Source organism: Chionomys nivalis, chromosome 21, assembly GCF_950005125.1.
Source record: "Chionomys nivalis chromosome 21, mChiNiv1.1, whole genome shotgun sequence".
NCBI lineage: Eukaryota > Metazoa > Chordata > Mammalia > Rodentia > Cricetidae > Chionomys > Chionomys nivalis.
In genome coordinates, this window is record NC_080106.1 from 19826187 (window position 1) to 19842600 (window position 16414).

The 16414-nt window shown below is 47.6% G+C and overlaps 1 protein-coding gene and 2 non-coding genes across 3 annotated transcripts in view; 1 reads left to right on the plus strand and 2 right to left on the minus strand.

Annotated features, from left to right (window-relative positions):
- Positions 1 to 16414, plus strand: part of Vac14 (VAC14 component of PIKFYVE complex) — a 112164-nt gene that overhangs the window by 6586 nt on the left and 89164 nt on the right. Inside the window, exons 2-9 of the mRNA XM_057754399.1 lie at positions 7068 to 7218; positions 7532 to 7699; positions 8746 to 8808; positions 9642 to 9749; positions 10440 to 10549; positions 10792 to 10898; positions 11803 to 11937; positions 12345 to 12497. Coding sequence (XP_057610382.1) covers positions 7068 to 7218; positions 7532 to 7699; positions 8746 to 8808; positions 9642 to 9749; positions 10440 to 10549; positions 10792 to 10898; positions 11803 to 11937; positions 12345 to 12497 — 995 coding nt within the window. The remainder of the gene's footprint in view (positions 1 to 7067; positions 7219 to 7531; positions 7700 to 8745; positions 8809 to 9641; positions 9750 to 10439; positions 10550 to 10791; positions 10899 to 11802; positions 11938 to 12344; positions 12498 to 16414) is intronic.
- Trnag-gcc (transfer RNA glycine (anticodon GCC)) lies at positions 5442 to 5512 on the minus strand. The gene has a single exon. It is a non-coding gene; the product is annotated as a tRNA-Gly (tRNA).
- Trnag-gcc (transfer RNA glycine (anticodon GCC)) lies at positions 6111 to 6181 on the minus strand. Its single transcript has one exon. It is a non-coding gene; the product is annotated as a tRNA-Gly (tRNA).

Sequence of the window (16414 nt, forward strand, 5' to 3'; positions counted from 1 at the left end):
AGCATGGAACCCAGGGCTTGTGCATGCTCGGCAAGCACTCTACCAAATACATTACATCCCTAGCCCCCACTTTGGGTTTTATGGCCTTTCAGTTCCAAGGAACACAGTGATTGGACAGTATTAATAAAAAGATTGGTAAGATGCTGATCTATTCCCTCCTGGAGAGGCAAATACAGGAGGGGATACAGAGGGCACTGTGGTTATTGAAGCGAATCATGCAGGCTCTGTAGAGAGGAGGCCAGCTCTGCCCCACTGTTCGCCATGGGAAGGCCACATAATGATTTCTCTAGTATTCCTGAGCTTAGCTTTCACCACCAGCCATGCAACTCTAGTAAGTACAATTTTATCTGCACTTCAAATTTCAAAAGCCTACTAATATGGTGTGCTTTGAGAGCCCAGGCACAGTTAGGGACCATAGCTCTGAGTGATGCTTGCTTAGTTCCAGTTCCTGGGCATGTCCTAGAGTGGTTTGAGGCAATTTGCGGAGTTTGGAACCTTTCTTTTTTTGGATTTACCTTGAAACCATGCTGGGTGAAAGAAGCCAGCCAGTCACAAAAGGCCAGAAGTACCTTGTACCATGTCTTTAGAGACAGCAGACTGGTTACCAGAGGTTGAGAGGAAAAAGCTAAAGGAAGGGAGTGACAGCCAAGGGGAAGAGATTGTCTCTAGAGCTTCTGGAAATGCCTTAAAGTTATTGTGATTCTCGCCATACAACTCTGAATGTGCAACAAAAAAAAAAAAAAAAAATGCTGGGCTGTATACTTGCAAGTAGCTAGTGGATGGCTTGTAGATTATCTTGAAGTAAGAAGACAGGTGTTATAGCATTATGATGTGGGAAGGTCATCTGTCTTTCTGTCTATCTGAGGCCTGCTCACAGTTCCTACTACAGCATTACAGTGTAGGGGGCACTTACCGATGGTCACAATTGTTGTCACCTAAAATCAAAATTCTCCTTTCTCCCAGCCATATCCAGTGGATACTCGGTGTGATTTTTGGTTGGGGAAGGGTTCAGATTTTTTGTTTATATTGTGTGTATGAGTGTTTTTCCTGCATGTGTGCTTGTGTACCACATGTGTGTAGTGCCCATGGAAACCAGAAGAGGATATCAGATTCCCTGGCACTGGAGATACAGACAGCTGTGTGCTGCCATGTGAGTGCTGGGAACTGAACCCAGGTCCTCTGGAAGAGCCTCAGGTGGTGTTAACTGCTGAATTCTCTCTAGCCCTTAGGTTTTTTTTTTAAACAATATTTTTATTCCTTGATAGTTTCATGCATGCATATCATATTTTTTATTATATATATTTTTATTATATGCCTGCTAGCTTGCCCCCAACTCAATATGTGTTTTGTGAGTTAAGTCTCAGGCCTTGTCAGAAGATCCTTGGCCTGTCCTCAGAGGCATGTGTTCATTCCCATTCAGTTTTCTGGTGATGCGTAAGCAAATGGAAAGCAACTTACTCCAGTAGTCTATGGAGCAGATGGAGATATACTTACCCAGATTCTCTTTGGGAAATCACTGCCTGCATGTGCCATCTGAGTACATATGACATATGGAGAACTGAGACAGAATTGGATTTGCAAGGGGGAAAAGTTTAAAAAGGCAGCCGCATGTCTAGGCAGCAAGTTTCATAATGAAGGAATGAGTGTTGACTCTGGGCTTACCTTTATAGCCTCCTTAGAGCCAGAATGAGACAGGCTACTTGGTCAGCATTTGTTGAATGAGCGTTGCTTGGGTGGTATGTGTAGGACGCATTGTCTCCTGGTTCTGACCTGACTGTGGTGCTGGTACATGAACACATGCAGTGCAGAATATGTGCTGCACATTGTCTGATTCTCCTTTTTAAAGTGAAATTCTTGTGATTATTTCACAGAGCTGTGTGGCCTTGTGATGCTTAGTTTCCTCAGCTGTAAACTGGGTTGAAGAGTAAATACCAGACTGGATGGCAGGTTTTAGGTATAAATTTGATCACTAGTTGTCTTAGTTAGGGTCATTATTGCTGTGGTGAAATAGCAAGTGGAGGACTAGGTGTTTTGGCATCTGCTTCATCATCACTGTTCATCATCAAAGGGAGTCAGGACGGGAAATCAAACAGGGAGAAACCAGGAGCTGATTCACAGGCCATGAAGGGATGCTGCTTACAGGCTTGCTCCTCATTACTTGTTCAGCCTGCTTTATTAAAGAACCAGGACCATGAGCCCAGAAGCGTTCCCACCCATAGTGGGTTGGTCCCTTCCCCATCAATCACTAATTAAGGAAATGTCCTGAAGTTTCTTTGCCTACAGCTTCTAGCTGATCATCTAGAGGCATTTTTCACATGTGTAAATAGCCAGCACACATTGCCTAGCAGACATTTATCCTCACAGTAAAAAGTAGAAAGCAGCTCTCCAGGTTCATTTCAGAATATCTCGAGAATGTGCCTCGTCTGCACTCCTTGTGTGCATGGAGAAGACTTGAGGGATGTCTGAACCCTGAGCAGTGGGGGATGATGTACAGAAAAGCCATCATTACCTGAGGGGCTGAGTCTGCACAAGAGAATCATCACTGAATGTATTCACAGCTACAGTGGCCTCAAGAGAGGAGGAAGAAACTGACGCAGTTGAAAGGACATACTTTGTTGATGTCAAGGGTTCAGACCTTCTATGATCATGAAAATGGACTTTTTCCCCTAGAAGCTGAGCATGATAGTAGCTACAGTAACTGACCTCTAAAGCCTACACCAGAGCATGAGTGCCTGCTAGCTCACCAGTCCTTGTGTAATCTGTGACTGTCACCACACTCTGGTACAGAGGCCAGAGGTGTCGATGCAGGCTCGATATATATATCTGTATAACGCAGAGTGTGGCCCCAAATTTTCTCTTGGCTGAAAGCAATGCAAAAGTATTCTACCATCTGTAGTTTCCTCTACCAAGGGAGTAGTCAGTGTAGCAGTCTCTTTGATATCATGGAGTTGTTAAACCTGGTGTTGGCCAGTCTTGGGGTGCTCCTGTCTTGGGTGTCTCTGCCAGCCTCCCATACCTCCAGTATGCACGCAGAGACTCTGAGAAACCACTAGAGGACACAGTGCCACTAGGGGACTGACTCGTTGAGCCGTTTTCAACACTTTGCGGGGAAACCAGGCAGTAGCAGCATCTCTTCTCCAGAGTTATAAAACGGTAAATCCTGAGGCCTTTGTGTCATTAAAGGACCCCAGGGATTCGTGATCAGGAGAGTCTCTGGGCCAGATAGTAACTTCAAAAATGAGTTCAGCCAAAGACTCCCCACCTCTGTCTCCCAAGCTGTAGATGAAAGCTGAGGCAACCTAGTGTCTTTGAAGAAGACTAGGCCTGGAGCTGGGGCGCCTGCTGTTGAACTTCACTTTCTCTGCTTCCCTGTGCTTGCTTTTCTTCTCTGTGCCCTCCCTGTGAAGTCACGAGACCAAGGTACTGGCTGGCTGAGGGCACAGTCTTAGAGTGCAGTTGCCCCTCAGCAGGATCACTTCAGGTCACATCCCAGTGTGTGTGTGTGTGTGTGTGTGTGTGTGTGTCTTTATCCAGGCACCAGCCATGGCTGTAGTGAGCTGGGCTCTTCTCAGTGTGTGTTTTGAGATCACAGGCATGCTGCTCTTTGCTCATGCTAACATGTGATAAGATTAGAAGAGCTCAGCACCATCCGATGGTGCATCAATTAACCCCACAGGTCAGGTTTTCCCATGCCAGCAACATGACAACGCAAGGCTTTGCCCATGTTTGCCTACAGCTTGTGCTCCCATCAGCTCTGCCGGGTTTTGCAGACTGATTCCACTCGCAGGTGTTTTCTGATTGGTCAGTTGCTGATGCATAACACTGATCTGGACACAGCTGGCCCTAGAGTGCAGAGAAGAATGAAACATTATGGAGGTAGGAGGTGACATGGATTAGGGCGCTTCTGGGTGCAGAGGAGGAGTGGGGTCATTGGGACTAGCCCCTTGGTTGTTGTAGACCATGAGAGGGAAGGAATCCAGGAGGTGCCCAAAGGCAGGGCATATGAGGAGGGTGGACCTGAATGGTAGAGGAACAGGCCCCCCAGGAAGCTGGGGCTAGTGTAGTGGAAGGTGATTCTGGGGAGATAGCACCAGAGAGCTAGAGAGGTCATGTGGCCTGTTTTGATTGCTAAGGGTGCGCCTGGAACAAGACTGGCCCCAGGATGGCCCCTGTGCTGTCTGAGCTGGTAATATTGATGAAAAGCCTCCCCTCCAAGGGGCACAATTGCATGTCAGCAGTTGTTTGCCTGGAGAAATTTACACACTTAATGTAATGAGCCCTGTGCACATGGGACTTTAACAGTTTTTGTAATGGCCTGGGTGACCTCTGTAGTGACCTGGGGTGACCACATTGAGCCCTGGTAAGTCTCCCAGCTGGTGTCCAACATAGGAGGAAGGTGTCACTGAGCTCAGGAATTGTCCCCACTTTACACCTCCTTTAGAACACGTTGTTATTGAAAGTTGTGACTCTGGCACCAAAACCACATTCCTCACACACACACACATTCCCCTTTACTAGTAGGTCCATCTGGGAGCCTGTGCTGTCTTTGGAGCTTCCTTACTGCATTTCAGGTTCCTAGCACCCAACCCACAACTGCAGATCACTCCTCAGGTTCCTAACACCCATCTCCTATGACCAATTTCCATGGCTCCTTGTGGCCACTAGAGAGAGGAAAAGATGCAGGTTGCTTTGCCGGGCCTTCAGGGTCTTGCACTGCTAACTAGGAGCTACCTTTCCAAACCTTGGCCTTGCTTCTACCAAGCCAAATGCTTGCCCATCATACCTGTCAGCCAGAATGAATTCCTGCTTCAGAACTCTCTCCCATGCCTGCCCACGTGAGACCACAACACATTTCTCCTGTTAGATACCAGCTCTCTTGCCTTCCTCTCTTGCCTGTTCCCTCTTCTTGATGAGTTTGTACTGTCATCCTGGAGGGCTCTGTTTTCTCTACCTACCCCAGCATAGATAGCATCCTTCAAAGTCAGGGCTGTCATCTAGGAGGAGTGCTCCCCAGCTCCTACATGGATATCCAGGAACCTGCAAGAGGCAGGAGAGTCACTAGTCTCAGGGATGACTGTGGTAGGAAGACCATCTCTCCTCTTGGGTCCTGGCTTAAACCTGGAGGATGTCCTCACTGTGTCCTCACATTCCAGGTGCTGCTGTGGCTTGTACCAGGCAAAGCAGAACTCACTCAGCTTCTGGGCAGGAATGGGAGGCAGAGTGACTCATAGTGGCTGTGGTGTAATCCCATGTTCTTGAGGCTTCAAGCAGGATGCAATGGTTCAGGATCTTTGTGGAATTTTTTTTTATGATTTTCCATAAAGAGCATTTAAAAATCAAGCCAAAAACAAAGTCATTAGCAATTTTATGACTATACTTAACATTCATTAGGCAGTATGAAGTATTCATGTTCATCTCTTAGATTTAAAAGAGATTGCTACTGCATTGGCCGGGAATCGAACCCGGGCCTCCCGCGTGGCAGGCGAGAATTCTACCACTGAACCACCAATGCTCCAGCTGTCAGCAGCTGTGTGGCAACCTCCCTTTAGCCCTGTTCCTGGGCCTTGAGTCTATGTTTAGTATGAGCCCAGCTTCTGATACTGCCACATCAGCACAGCTGCAAGCAGAGCAGTTAGCTGCAGAGCCGGAGGGAGCAAAGGACGGGTATGGGTTTGTGTGGTTGTGTGAAGTAGATTTGCCTTGAGGCCTTGAGATGGGAAAGAACTCCACTCCCTCAGTAAGCAGCAAAACATGTGGAGACTGTGGGCGAGCCTCCACTGTGCGATGTGGGGCCTGTTGAACTGTTGGTCCCGCTCTCGGCTTTCACACTGCTTCCTGCTGGCAGCTGGCCCAGACCAAAGGCGGTGCTGTGGAGTCCCCTTTCAGGTGGGAGCGAGGAAGTCAGACTCCTACAGCCAGTCATACTTGTTAAAGAGCCCAGCAGCTCTCCATGGACTCTGAGCAGTAATCTGTAGTCCCAGTCCCAGACTGGGCTGCTTCAGGCTTTCTGTGCTTGAGGAGCCTGGCTCCTTTGACAGGATCTCTCAGAAGAAACTGACCAGAAAGGCAGAAAGGGACCACAAAAAAAAAAAAAAAAAAAAAAACAGCTCTGCATTGGCCGGGAATCGAACCCGGGCCTCCCGCGTGGCAGGCGAGAATTCTACCACTGAACCACCAATGCTCCAGCTGTTTTCTGTTGTGTCTGCAGAGCTCTTCTCAGGGTGTGTTCCAAACTGCAGGCTGACTGGTGAAACACCGTGCTTCACCTGGCTGGTTTGTCCTGTTTGGGAGACGACACAGCCTTAGTGCATCTGTTCTTTCCCAGCCTTCTTACAGGCTGCTGCTTCTGGAGTCAGAGCCTGTGACCTGACAACGCCCACCTAAAAGCCCTTGAGCCATCTGTAATCTCAGCCCCCTCAGTGACGTGCTAAGCCTTCCTTTACCAAGAGCTGATGCCTGCACTGGACCAGTGAAGCTCCTAACCTGGGAGCTAGATAAACCTCTTTTCTTTAAAGTATTCTGACCCTGGGGGTTCATTGTATTAGGCAAAATGGACTAATACACCTGGCTTTCTTTACCTAGGAAATAGGAAATGCCTGTTAGAGACCACTCTGTCAGCATCCTGGACGTAGGCAACATGTTCTGATTCTCTGGTAGCACTACTCCATTTTGCTACAGTTTTCTGTTTGTGTTTGAGTTTTGCCACTGGACTGGAGCCAGATGAAGCTGTGTGTCCCCAGCACAGATGCTGAGGACTCCTTGGATGCATGAGTGCAAAGCTGAACAAGTGTTTGAAAAGATAGGTAATAGCTTAAAAAAAAAAAAGCATTGCATTTTTGATTTCTAGTAAGACATTAATTTACATTCTCAGATTCCTAGAAGTGAACTAGCCTCACTTTTCCTCACTGCATTATATATAAAGGAATACTGAAACTCTGGGTGAGTCAACAGGTATGACCCAGCCAGCAGCAAAACCTGCCCCAGTCCTCTTTTTAAAGGTCATCTCTGTGGAATCAGGGACAGCCTGGTTTCACCTGTCCCAAAGCCCCTTTCTCCTCTCTCTCCAGGCTGGTGCGGGACTTCGTGGCTCAGAACAACACCATGCAAATCAAACATGTGATCCAGACCCTGTCTCAGGAGTTTGCCCTGTCCCAGCACCCCCACAGTCGGAAAGGGGGCCTCATTGGCCTGGCAGCCTGCTCTATTGCCCTGGGCAAGGTATGTTTTCTCCTAAGGGACAAACACCAGAAATGGACTTCATTCTGACTGAGGTGTCCAGATCTCTTCCCACCTGAGCCCCAGCATAGCTATTGCAGACTTGTATTTTATCAAGATTGTTCCATACATAATACTACTAGCAAACATGGCTTTATGGTCTTGCAGCCATGACCCCATAGTGTGGACCCACTTCTGGGAGTCTGTCTTCAAATGACTAGAGCATCTCTGAGGCACCAGGCCTCAGAGACACTGACAGTGTTGACTGCAAAGGCAGGGGCCTAGCCCTTCTAACTAGTCCTCCTGTTCATTACAGGACTCGGGGCTCTACCTGAAGGAACTGATCGAACCAGTGCTGACCTGCTTTAATGATGCAGACAGTAGGCTGCGCTACTACGCTTGCGAGGCCCTCTACAACATCGTCAAAGTGGCCCGGGGTGCTGTGCTGCCACACTTCAACGTTCTGTTTGATGGACTGAGTAAGGTAACTAAGAACAGCCAACGCGCCTTTCTAAGACCCCGAGAGCTTGGGGCACTGCCCAGATGCAAGCAGAACAGATAAGCATGTTGCTACAAGGGACACATACTGTCTGAATCTAATTTTTCATAGATTTTTTTAGCTGTATATTCTTGATGTCCCTGTCCATCTTCATTGCACTTTGTTACAGTATCAGCCTGCTGTACACATTAACAGAAAGGCTGGTAGTTTGAAAAGTGCTAACTTCCCAGGCAAAAGTAACAAAGGTGACTCCATGGCACAGGCTGTCCCTCGTAAGGACAGTGATTACAGTTTTCCTGGTATGCTAAAGAATAATCCCCTTGCCAGGTGGTGGTGGCTCACGCCTTTAATCCCACTACTCGGGAGATAGAGGCAGGTGGATCTCATTGAGTTCGAGACCAGCCTGGTCTACAGTGTAAGTTCTAGGACAGCCAGACTGTTACACAAAGAAACCCGTCTCGAAATTTAAAAAAAATTAAATTAAATTTAAAAAAATCCCCATAGAGCTTTAGGGTCCCTGTTGCTCTCCTTCATACCTCTCACCATGGTGGGGTTGCCACCCCTCATATTGTTAAAGTTGCCCTTCCCTCAGCCTGGAGGAGTTGCCCTCCCCAGCAATGTATAGTGGCCCAGAAAATCTGTAAATCTTGGAGAATAAACAACATGGACATTTCTAAATGCTACCCACACTGCTGCCTCAGTGCCCTGGGAGGGAACCAAGCCCTTTAAGATGGGAATGCCCCGGGAGCAGCCAATGGAAACAACCATCTGACCCAGTTAGAACATGGCCTGAGAACCCCAGCAGAGCTTGCAGGCTGGGGAGGGGAGCTGTCCCTGAGCAAACGGGAATTCCACTGTAGCTGACTGACTTATTACCTGCCCCTACCTTTCTCAGGGTCAGGTATTGGGGGAAGACACCACTTGGTGTTCTAACCTGCACCATGATCTTGGCTGTTGGTTTGCTTTAGTCCGTTGGCTTCCATCTCACTATGACTGAGCATTGCCTCTTTCTCTATTTTGGTGCCTCATAGTTGGCTGCTGACCCAGACCCCAATGTGAAAAGTGGATCTGAACTCCTAGACCGACTCTTAAAGGTATTTCTACTTTGTCCCTCTTTTATTTTTAGAATTTATTCTTCTGTGTAGAGTAGAAATTCTGGCATTGAAAAATGTTTTTTTCTCATTTAAATTTTATATATGCATATAGTACATGCATATGTATTAAAGCTTACTGCTTGGTATGCAGTTTCCATGACAAGTATATAGAGCTGTGTCATTACCACAGTCAAAATTCAGAATTGTGCCATCCCTCTAAATGAAAATCTTCTGGGTTTTTTGGGGGGGTCTATTTTTTTTTTATGCCTGCATGAAAATCTTCTGTTTTGGGGGGTCTATTTTATTACTTTATGTGTATAGCTTTGCCTGCGTGTATGTCTGTGCACCACCTATGTGCCTGATCACTGCAGAGATGACCAGAGGGCATCAGATCCCCTGGAACTAGAGTTACAGCTGGTTGTGAGCTACCATGTGGGTGCTGAGAATTATACCTAGGTCCTCAAGAACAGCAGCCAGTGCTCTTAACTGCTGAGCCATCTCTCCAGCCCAGAATCTTCTGTCTTAATACCCTAGCCAGAGCAATGAAGTTGAACTTCCACCCTAGCCTCCCATGACAGGATGCTGGGCTTTACCCCAGACTTCAGAGTATGGTTTTGCCTTTCATTTAGGTCTCTTGACTTTTCTCTCCTCACCATCTTTCATTTTGTTTGACTTTGAGTCTGTGACAATACCAATTCTCCAGGGACCTCTCCTACCTGGCCCTGGTTCTGCCGTTTCCCTCCATGGTTCCCTGACTCTCAAGTCAGCCTAGGGCCAGCAGCACAGCAGGCTAAGCTCTGGTTCTTCATAGCCCTTACTCCTTTGACCCACAGGACATTGTGACAGAAAGCAACAGGTTTGACCTGGTCGGCTTCATTCCCCTTTTGCGGGAGAGGATTTACTCTAACAACCAATATGCCCGGCAGTTCATCATCTCTTGGGTAAGGTCCAGTCCTTGGTAGGTTCTTCCAGCTACCAGGAGTCTCTGGTAGAGTCACATGTGCTTTGACACACAGAGTGTTTCCTTGGGCTAAGAGATGCTGTCTTATGTATCCCCCAATAACTTTTAAAAACCTCATCACCAAAAACGCTGTGGGCTGGGCATGGTAGCACTTTAATCCCAGCACTTAAGAGGCAGAAACAGGCAAATCTCTGAGTTCAAGACCAGCCTGGTCTATAAAGCAAGTTCCAGGCCAGTTAGGACCACACAGTGAGACCCTGTCTCAAAAAACAAAGCAACAAAAGCACTTTGTCCAGTGTTGTCTCCACTGCCTGTCCTGTTTGCCCCTGAAGAGATGGGATTCTTTCCTTGTCCTAGAAAATGCCCAGGATCTCTGAAGTCCATAGTGCTGCATTCAGCAGCTCCACCTTTGCAAGCCTGCTAGCTTCATCCAGCCTTCCCCATCAATTCCCCTCTCCCCAGCATCCAAATAATGTTGGAGTCAAACTCCCTATTCCTTGCACATTGAGCAGATAAATGATGGCTACCAGCACCATCCACCAAAGGTACCTGCATTGCCGTGACACAGGCCTCTAGTCCTTTTCACTCTTCCCAGGGGAAGAGATTAGGAGATGGCTCCACACCTGAGCCAGGTCTCCCAGCTCTCCCTCTCACCACCCTCCTCCATCAGATCCTGGTTCTGGTGTCGGTGCCGGACATTAACCTGCTGGATTACCTGCCGGAGATCTTGGATGGGCTCTTCCAGATCCTGGGTGACAATGGCAAAGAGATTCGAAAAATGTGAGTGGGGGAAGGAGCAGGAAGCTGCCACTCAATAGAATCCCTCTGGGTGCCCATTGTCACATACAACTCCATGTTCTGGTGACCAAGACAAACCCTTTACTTCTTCTCATATCCTTCCCCATGGAGGAGTAGAGAGCTCACCTTCCCTTCTCTGCTCGGTGTCCTGACAAGTGTAGGGATATGACCCAGAGCAGGAATGAGCTGAGATGCTAGCTCATTCCTCCTTTTCTCATTGGTAGGTGTGAGGTGGTTCTTGGAGAATTCTTGAAAGAAATTAAGAAGAACCCCTCCAGTGTGAAGTTTGCTGAGATGGCCAACATCCTGGTGATCCACTGCCAGACCACAGGTGAGTGTTTGGAGTCCCTATAGTCACTGCTGTCTCCTCAGAAGCCCATCTCTCATATGCAAGCTTCAGTATGTGGCAAAAGGGAGCCCAGGTGGGAGAAACACTGTGCCTCTGTACCTGGAAGCTGTAGAGTGATAGGTTTGGTAAGAAAAGAGATTTAGATTCTCTTTTAACAAATACCCTTTACCTGCTCTGAAGCTCTCATGGACATGCTTTGCCTTGGGTAAAGGTAGGGTCCTTAGAGGTCAGAAAGGCCTTTCCCTCGCCACCTATTGGTTATCAGACCACAGTGAAACAGTCACAGCGACAGCTTCCTGTTACTGGCCATGAACCTACAGGTCAGCTGAATAGTTTTGCTCCCAAGGCCAGGCTGCACCTTATCATGCCCCTGAAGCCAGGTATAGGGTCAGTTGGAGTCAAGTGGTCTGTGATGGTCTCATGCACATCTGGTCCTTGACTAGCATAGGGTGATGGGGCATCAGAAGGGGGTTCCAAGAGAGATAGGACATGGATAGGACATGGATAGGTTCTATGTTTGAACCAGCAACACCATCACTATAACTGCAAGCTATTGGCCAGAGAAGCCAGTTTTGTGGATCTAAGGAAAGGAAAATGAATTCCTCTTAGAAATGAAACACAAGTCATAGTGCAGTGCGGCATGGATCCAGGGAGAGTAGAGCACCATGGCTGTTTTTCAAGTCCAGCACAACATTGCCGCACTCTCTTAACCTGTGGACTAACCTTTAGAAAGCAGAGAACCCAAGAAGTATTGTATTCACATAGCTAGAAGCAGTCAAGCCCCTGGTGCATCAGTCTCCAGGCCTAGACTTTGTGCGTGGTAGTTGGGAGGAAACTCTCCAATGCAAGTGCCAGCCCTTCTAGAAGTCACCAATTCCCCTTCCAGACGACCTGATTCAGCTGACAGCCATGTGCTGGATGCGGGAGTTCATCCAGTTGGCAGGCCGGGTAATGCTGCCCTACTCCTCTGGAATCCTGACTGCTGTCCTACCCTGCTTGGCCTATGATGACCGCAAGAAAAGTATCCTTTACTCTGGAGAGGGGAACTGTGAAGTGGAGGGACCCTGAGTGGGAAGGGGCTCCCTTAGGCTCCTTCACTTCTCCAAATGGTCTAGCATTTAGGAAGCAGGAGATAGAGCTGAGTGTGGGTTAGGAAAGCAAGGGACACCGGGCTAATACTGGCTGTCCCCAGTCCTCACCTGCTTACTTCCAGATATGAAAGAGCAATCCCATGTACCGAGGTCCCACCCTGTGAGCTCATTCTGTTGTACCTTGGGTGGGAAAGATCCCTGTGGAGGAGGGCTCACCTGTGAGAAGAAGAGCATCTCACAAGGGTGCATGTGGCAAGGAAGACCATGACCAGGAAGACTGGTGGTCTCAGGCTTCAGGAGTGGTTTGCCTGGAGGAGCTCCTTACATCAGTGGACAGGCATCAAGGAGGTGGCCAATGTGTGTAACCAGAGCCTGATGAAGCTGGTCACTCCCGAGGATGATGAACCAGATGAGCCAAAGCCTGTAGCACAGAGGCAGACAGAACCCACCCCTGAGGACTCCCTACCAAAGCAGGAGGGGACAGAGAGTGGTGAGTACCCTGAGTCAGAGTCTTCACTTTTGCTGCTGAGGAAACAAGTCCTGGAACTAAACTTGCAGTATCATTGTTGACTGGTTCTGGTACTTGTCTGGTGAAGCAGGTACTTTGTTAGCCCCATCCTTCAGGTTCTGACAGCTGCCCCTAGAGTCCATGCTCTTCACCCTTGCTGCCTCAAAGACCATTACACAAACTCCCTGGGTTTAGCCACCATCAAGTCACTGTTGGGAACATGGCAGGAGCACCAAGCTGTGCATTTCATTTGATTCTCAGCATCTGGCCCTCCCTGTGCTAGCCATTCTCAGGGAGGATGGGTCAGGAAGATGCTAGTTTATTAAATACTGGCGATCTCTACTGCACTAGTCAGTGCCTTTAAACAGTCCTTTCAAAGGCTTTCTTTACATTGTTTCCTTGATTATTTGTAAAATAAAGAATACCATTTTTTATGTTGATTGGAGATAGAGTTTGCCCTCCTGGACCTTTGTCCTCAGTGTCTCTGACCATCTTTTGAGGGGCGGGTGGAGAATGTCTTCCTTTTCAGTGAGCCAGAGAGTAAATGGATGCAAAACCTGTGCAGAGTCCACGGGTGACAGAGCCGGATCTGGAACCTGCAGCTGGAGCCAAAAGAACCACCATAGTCATAGTGTGTGCTGTTCCTTCCTTGTGGGAACAACAGCCTTACTCACATCCCAGGGCTTCCTTCTGTGGGTTTGGCTGGTAGAGTATCTGCATTGGGTATCAGGTTTCAGCTGTGCCGTCACCAGAGGCAGAACAGCACACAGCTGGTGTGTGGTTCATCGGCAAAGTTCTCACCCACCATTAGAGAGACTGGGGCTTGATTATGGCCAGTGCAGTAGCTTGAGCACTTTTGAGAGCTCCTGGAAAGAGGAAATTTAGGTAAGTTAATGCACACCTTGCACAGGAAAAGCTCTTTCTAGAGACCTGACGGCTCAGTAATAGACAGTTTGTGAACTTACTGGTGTGCAAGCTTTTTATTTTGCTTCCCTTGTTTTATGGTTCTCATTTTATTAGACAATTTGCACAGTAGGGGAAAGCTGCAAAGTGGCAGGATTGCCTGCACCGAAGATAAGCAATGTCAGATTTGCGGCATATCTTTTATATTTTTAACATACACACATAATTAAAATGATGTGTCAATCCACATCTTGTTTTTTTGTGTGTTGAATTACTTTCTCTTCCTTGTATTTGCATGGCTTCCTTCTGACTTGACATGGAAGTTAGTGTCTCTGAATCCCCATCAGCAAGTGGAATAGTGGTTGCTTAGACCAAGGAGGAAATGGTCCTGGGACTGCTTGGGACAGATCCTGGTTTCTCTGGGAATGGTGAAAATATTCTAGAATTAAATAGGGTAGTGGCTGTACACCTTTGTGATTGTATTTAGAACCACCCAATTATATATTTTAAAATGGCAAAGTTGCGTTAAACAAAATTTTGTGGTGTGAGTTGTATTTCAGTTACTGTGTATGAGGAGTTGGCAGCTGTGCCCCTCCCTGTTTGCTTCTGTGGCAGCAGTGAGTTCCCTGTAGAGGAGCTGATCCACTCTGTGGGTCATGGCAGCAGCTAAAAAGCTCTGTGTGAGCTGGAGCATTGGTGGTTCAATGGTAGAATTCTCCCTGCCATGTGGGAGGCCCAGGTTTGATTCCCGGCCAATGCAGAGTCTCTATCCTTTTAACTAGTTCTTCAAAGCCTTCTCCAAGTAGCTGTCTGCTCAAGGGAGCATTACCCTAAACCAGGGTACGTATCAGCAGTTTGGCCTGGGTTTTATTACTCATAAACGGCATTGTAAGAAATGAACAGCATACTTTATAGTATTTTCTAGAAACAGGAATGTCTCACTTGACAGCTAAACATCTATTCTCAACCTTGCTCAGCTTATAACTAATCATAATCTTTTCCAGAATGCCCAAGACAGAGTCCTAGCAAGTCACTAGACAGATGATCCAGCCAGGCAGTGGGCAAGCTTGTCCCATCCTTTCCCATCCATCATCTGCTCCTGTTACTCCGGGCAGGACCAAGTGACTGTCGTAGGCACTTCCTGCCTGATCTTCCTCTTTTAGTCTCTCTTCCATGCTTCGCCAGTGGTGCAGCATGCACCACATATGCAACACAGTAGTATGCTCCTCGTGGTGCACCTTCAGACAGGCCCCTTTGTATGTGTGCATGTATCAAACAGGCATGCACAGACCCAACCCTCCAGAGCTCATTCTTCCTCCCCAAACCACAGAGCCTCCAGTCAGGCCAACCCCTCCTCTGTACCTTCTGCCCCAAGTCCTGTCCACCTGCAGCTCCCCATCAGCCCTGCCATTTATGGGATATTCAGTGCAAAGTCCTTTCCCTGACTCTGAGTCCTTGTAGCACTCAATATGCCTGGCCTGACCCCACTCCCATCCTCCCCCAAAAAAACCCTAGTGTCTTGGGTGTCACAGCACTGATTCTGGCATTTAAACAACCTGCTTAGAAGCCCTGGCTCAGCCCTCTTCACCTCTTTCGCCCTCAACTGCTCAGCCTTTCTTCAGTCTCAGCTTCTCTAGCTTCCACACCTGGCTTTGCTGCTTAGTCTTTCCAGCACTAGTTTCCTTACTTGTTGAGTGGGGTAACCTTTGTACCTAACCTGTGAGGTGACTGTGAGTTTCAGAATCGGTTTTTTTGTTTTGTTTTGTTTTTTGTTTTTTGCTTGTGTGACAAATGCTATTCACAGCAGGTGCTGGAGCATTGTTTTAACATGGACGCTCTCTGACTTAAATGAGGTTGCAGTCACAGACCCAATGGCTGAAAATATAGTGAGTCAAAAATGCATCTGAACACATTTAGAACACCTGCATCAGCCTACAGTTGGCCAAAGTCATTTATCACAAAGCCTGTTGGAAGGGTTCTGTGTAGTTTGTGAACTCTGTACTGAAGACACAACACACAGTTGTTGCATGAACACCACCTTTGCAGCATGAGGTGCAAAGTCGAAAGTCTGCCAGAACCATTGTAAGTCAGAGCATGGCTATGTCTTCCCATTGCAAGCCCCTCAGCTGGGGCTTCTCCTAGTGGGTTTGAAATGAGGAAGTGGTAAGAGAGAAGGGAAGCTGTACAGAGGATCTCCAGTAGAGAGTGGCCGCCCCGCTCTGCATGGAGTACAATCCACCTGTTTGCAGAGCTGACTCTTGGCAGGATTTGTCAGCACCATCTATGGACCCTGCAAGTACAGGCACATCAGGCACAGATCTGCCTGTAAGGACAGCTACAGAACAGGGAGTACAGTGACACCAGGGTAGGGTGCATGGGACTATACCCAGGCCCAGGGGAGGGAGCCCTTGCAGCGGGCAGGTCCAGCTTCCCAGAGGTCTTGAAACAGCGTGTTTTTCCATTCTGATTATAAAGGAAACATGTGCTGCCTGAAGAGATGTTAGAAGGACAGCACTGACTGTAGCAGCATCACCCAGGAGTCACCGCCGCCCACAAGTAGGATTGGTTCGAGTGTTGTTTTGTTTGTGTGTATAACACTTGCATATTTTTTGTTTTGTTTTCACACACACCCGAAGAAATGGGATCATAAGAAATATAGTGATTTACAGTAGTGCATATTTTCCACTTCAATCAGCACTAATCTGCATTAATTGATGTTTTTATTTGACATTATTGTAAAGAGTACAACTTAGTCATTTTAGTATCTTCAGAGAGTCATACAACCATCAATACTACCCAGTTCCAAAACATTTCCACCATCCCCGGCCCTGTGCTACCTTCAGCCATGTGGGTTTACCTGTTGTGAGCATTCATATAACAGAAATCATGCGGTTATGTACCTAATTAGAGCTGGCTTCTTTTACTTTACATAATATTTTCAAGGCTTCCCCATGTTAGCATATATTAGTACTAAACTTATTTTTGTGGATGAACAA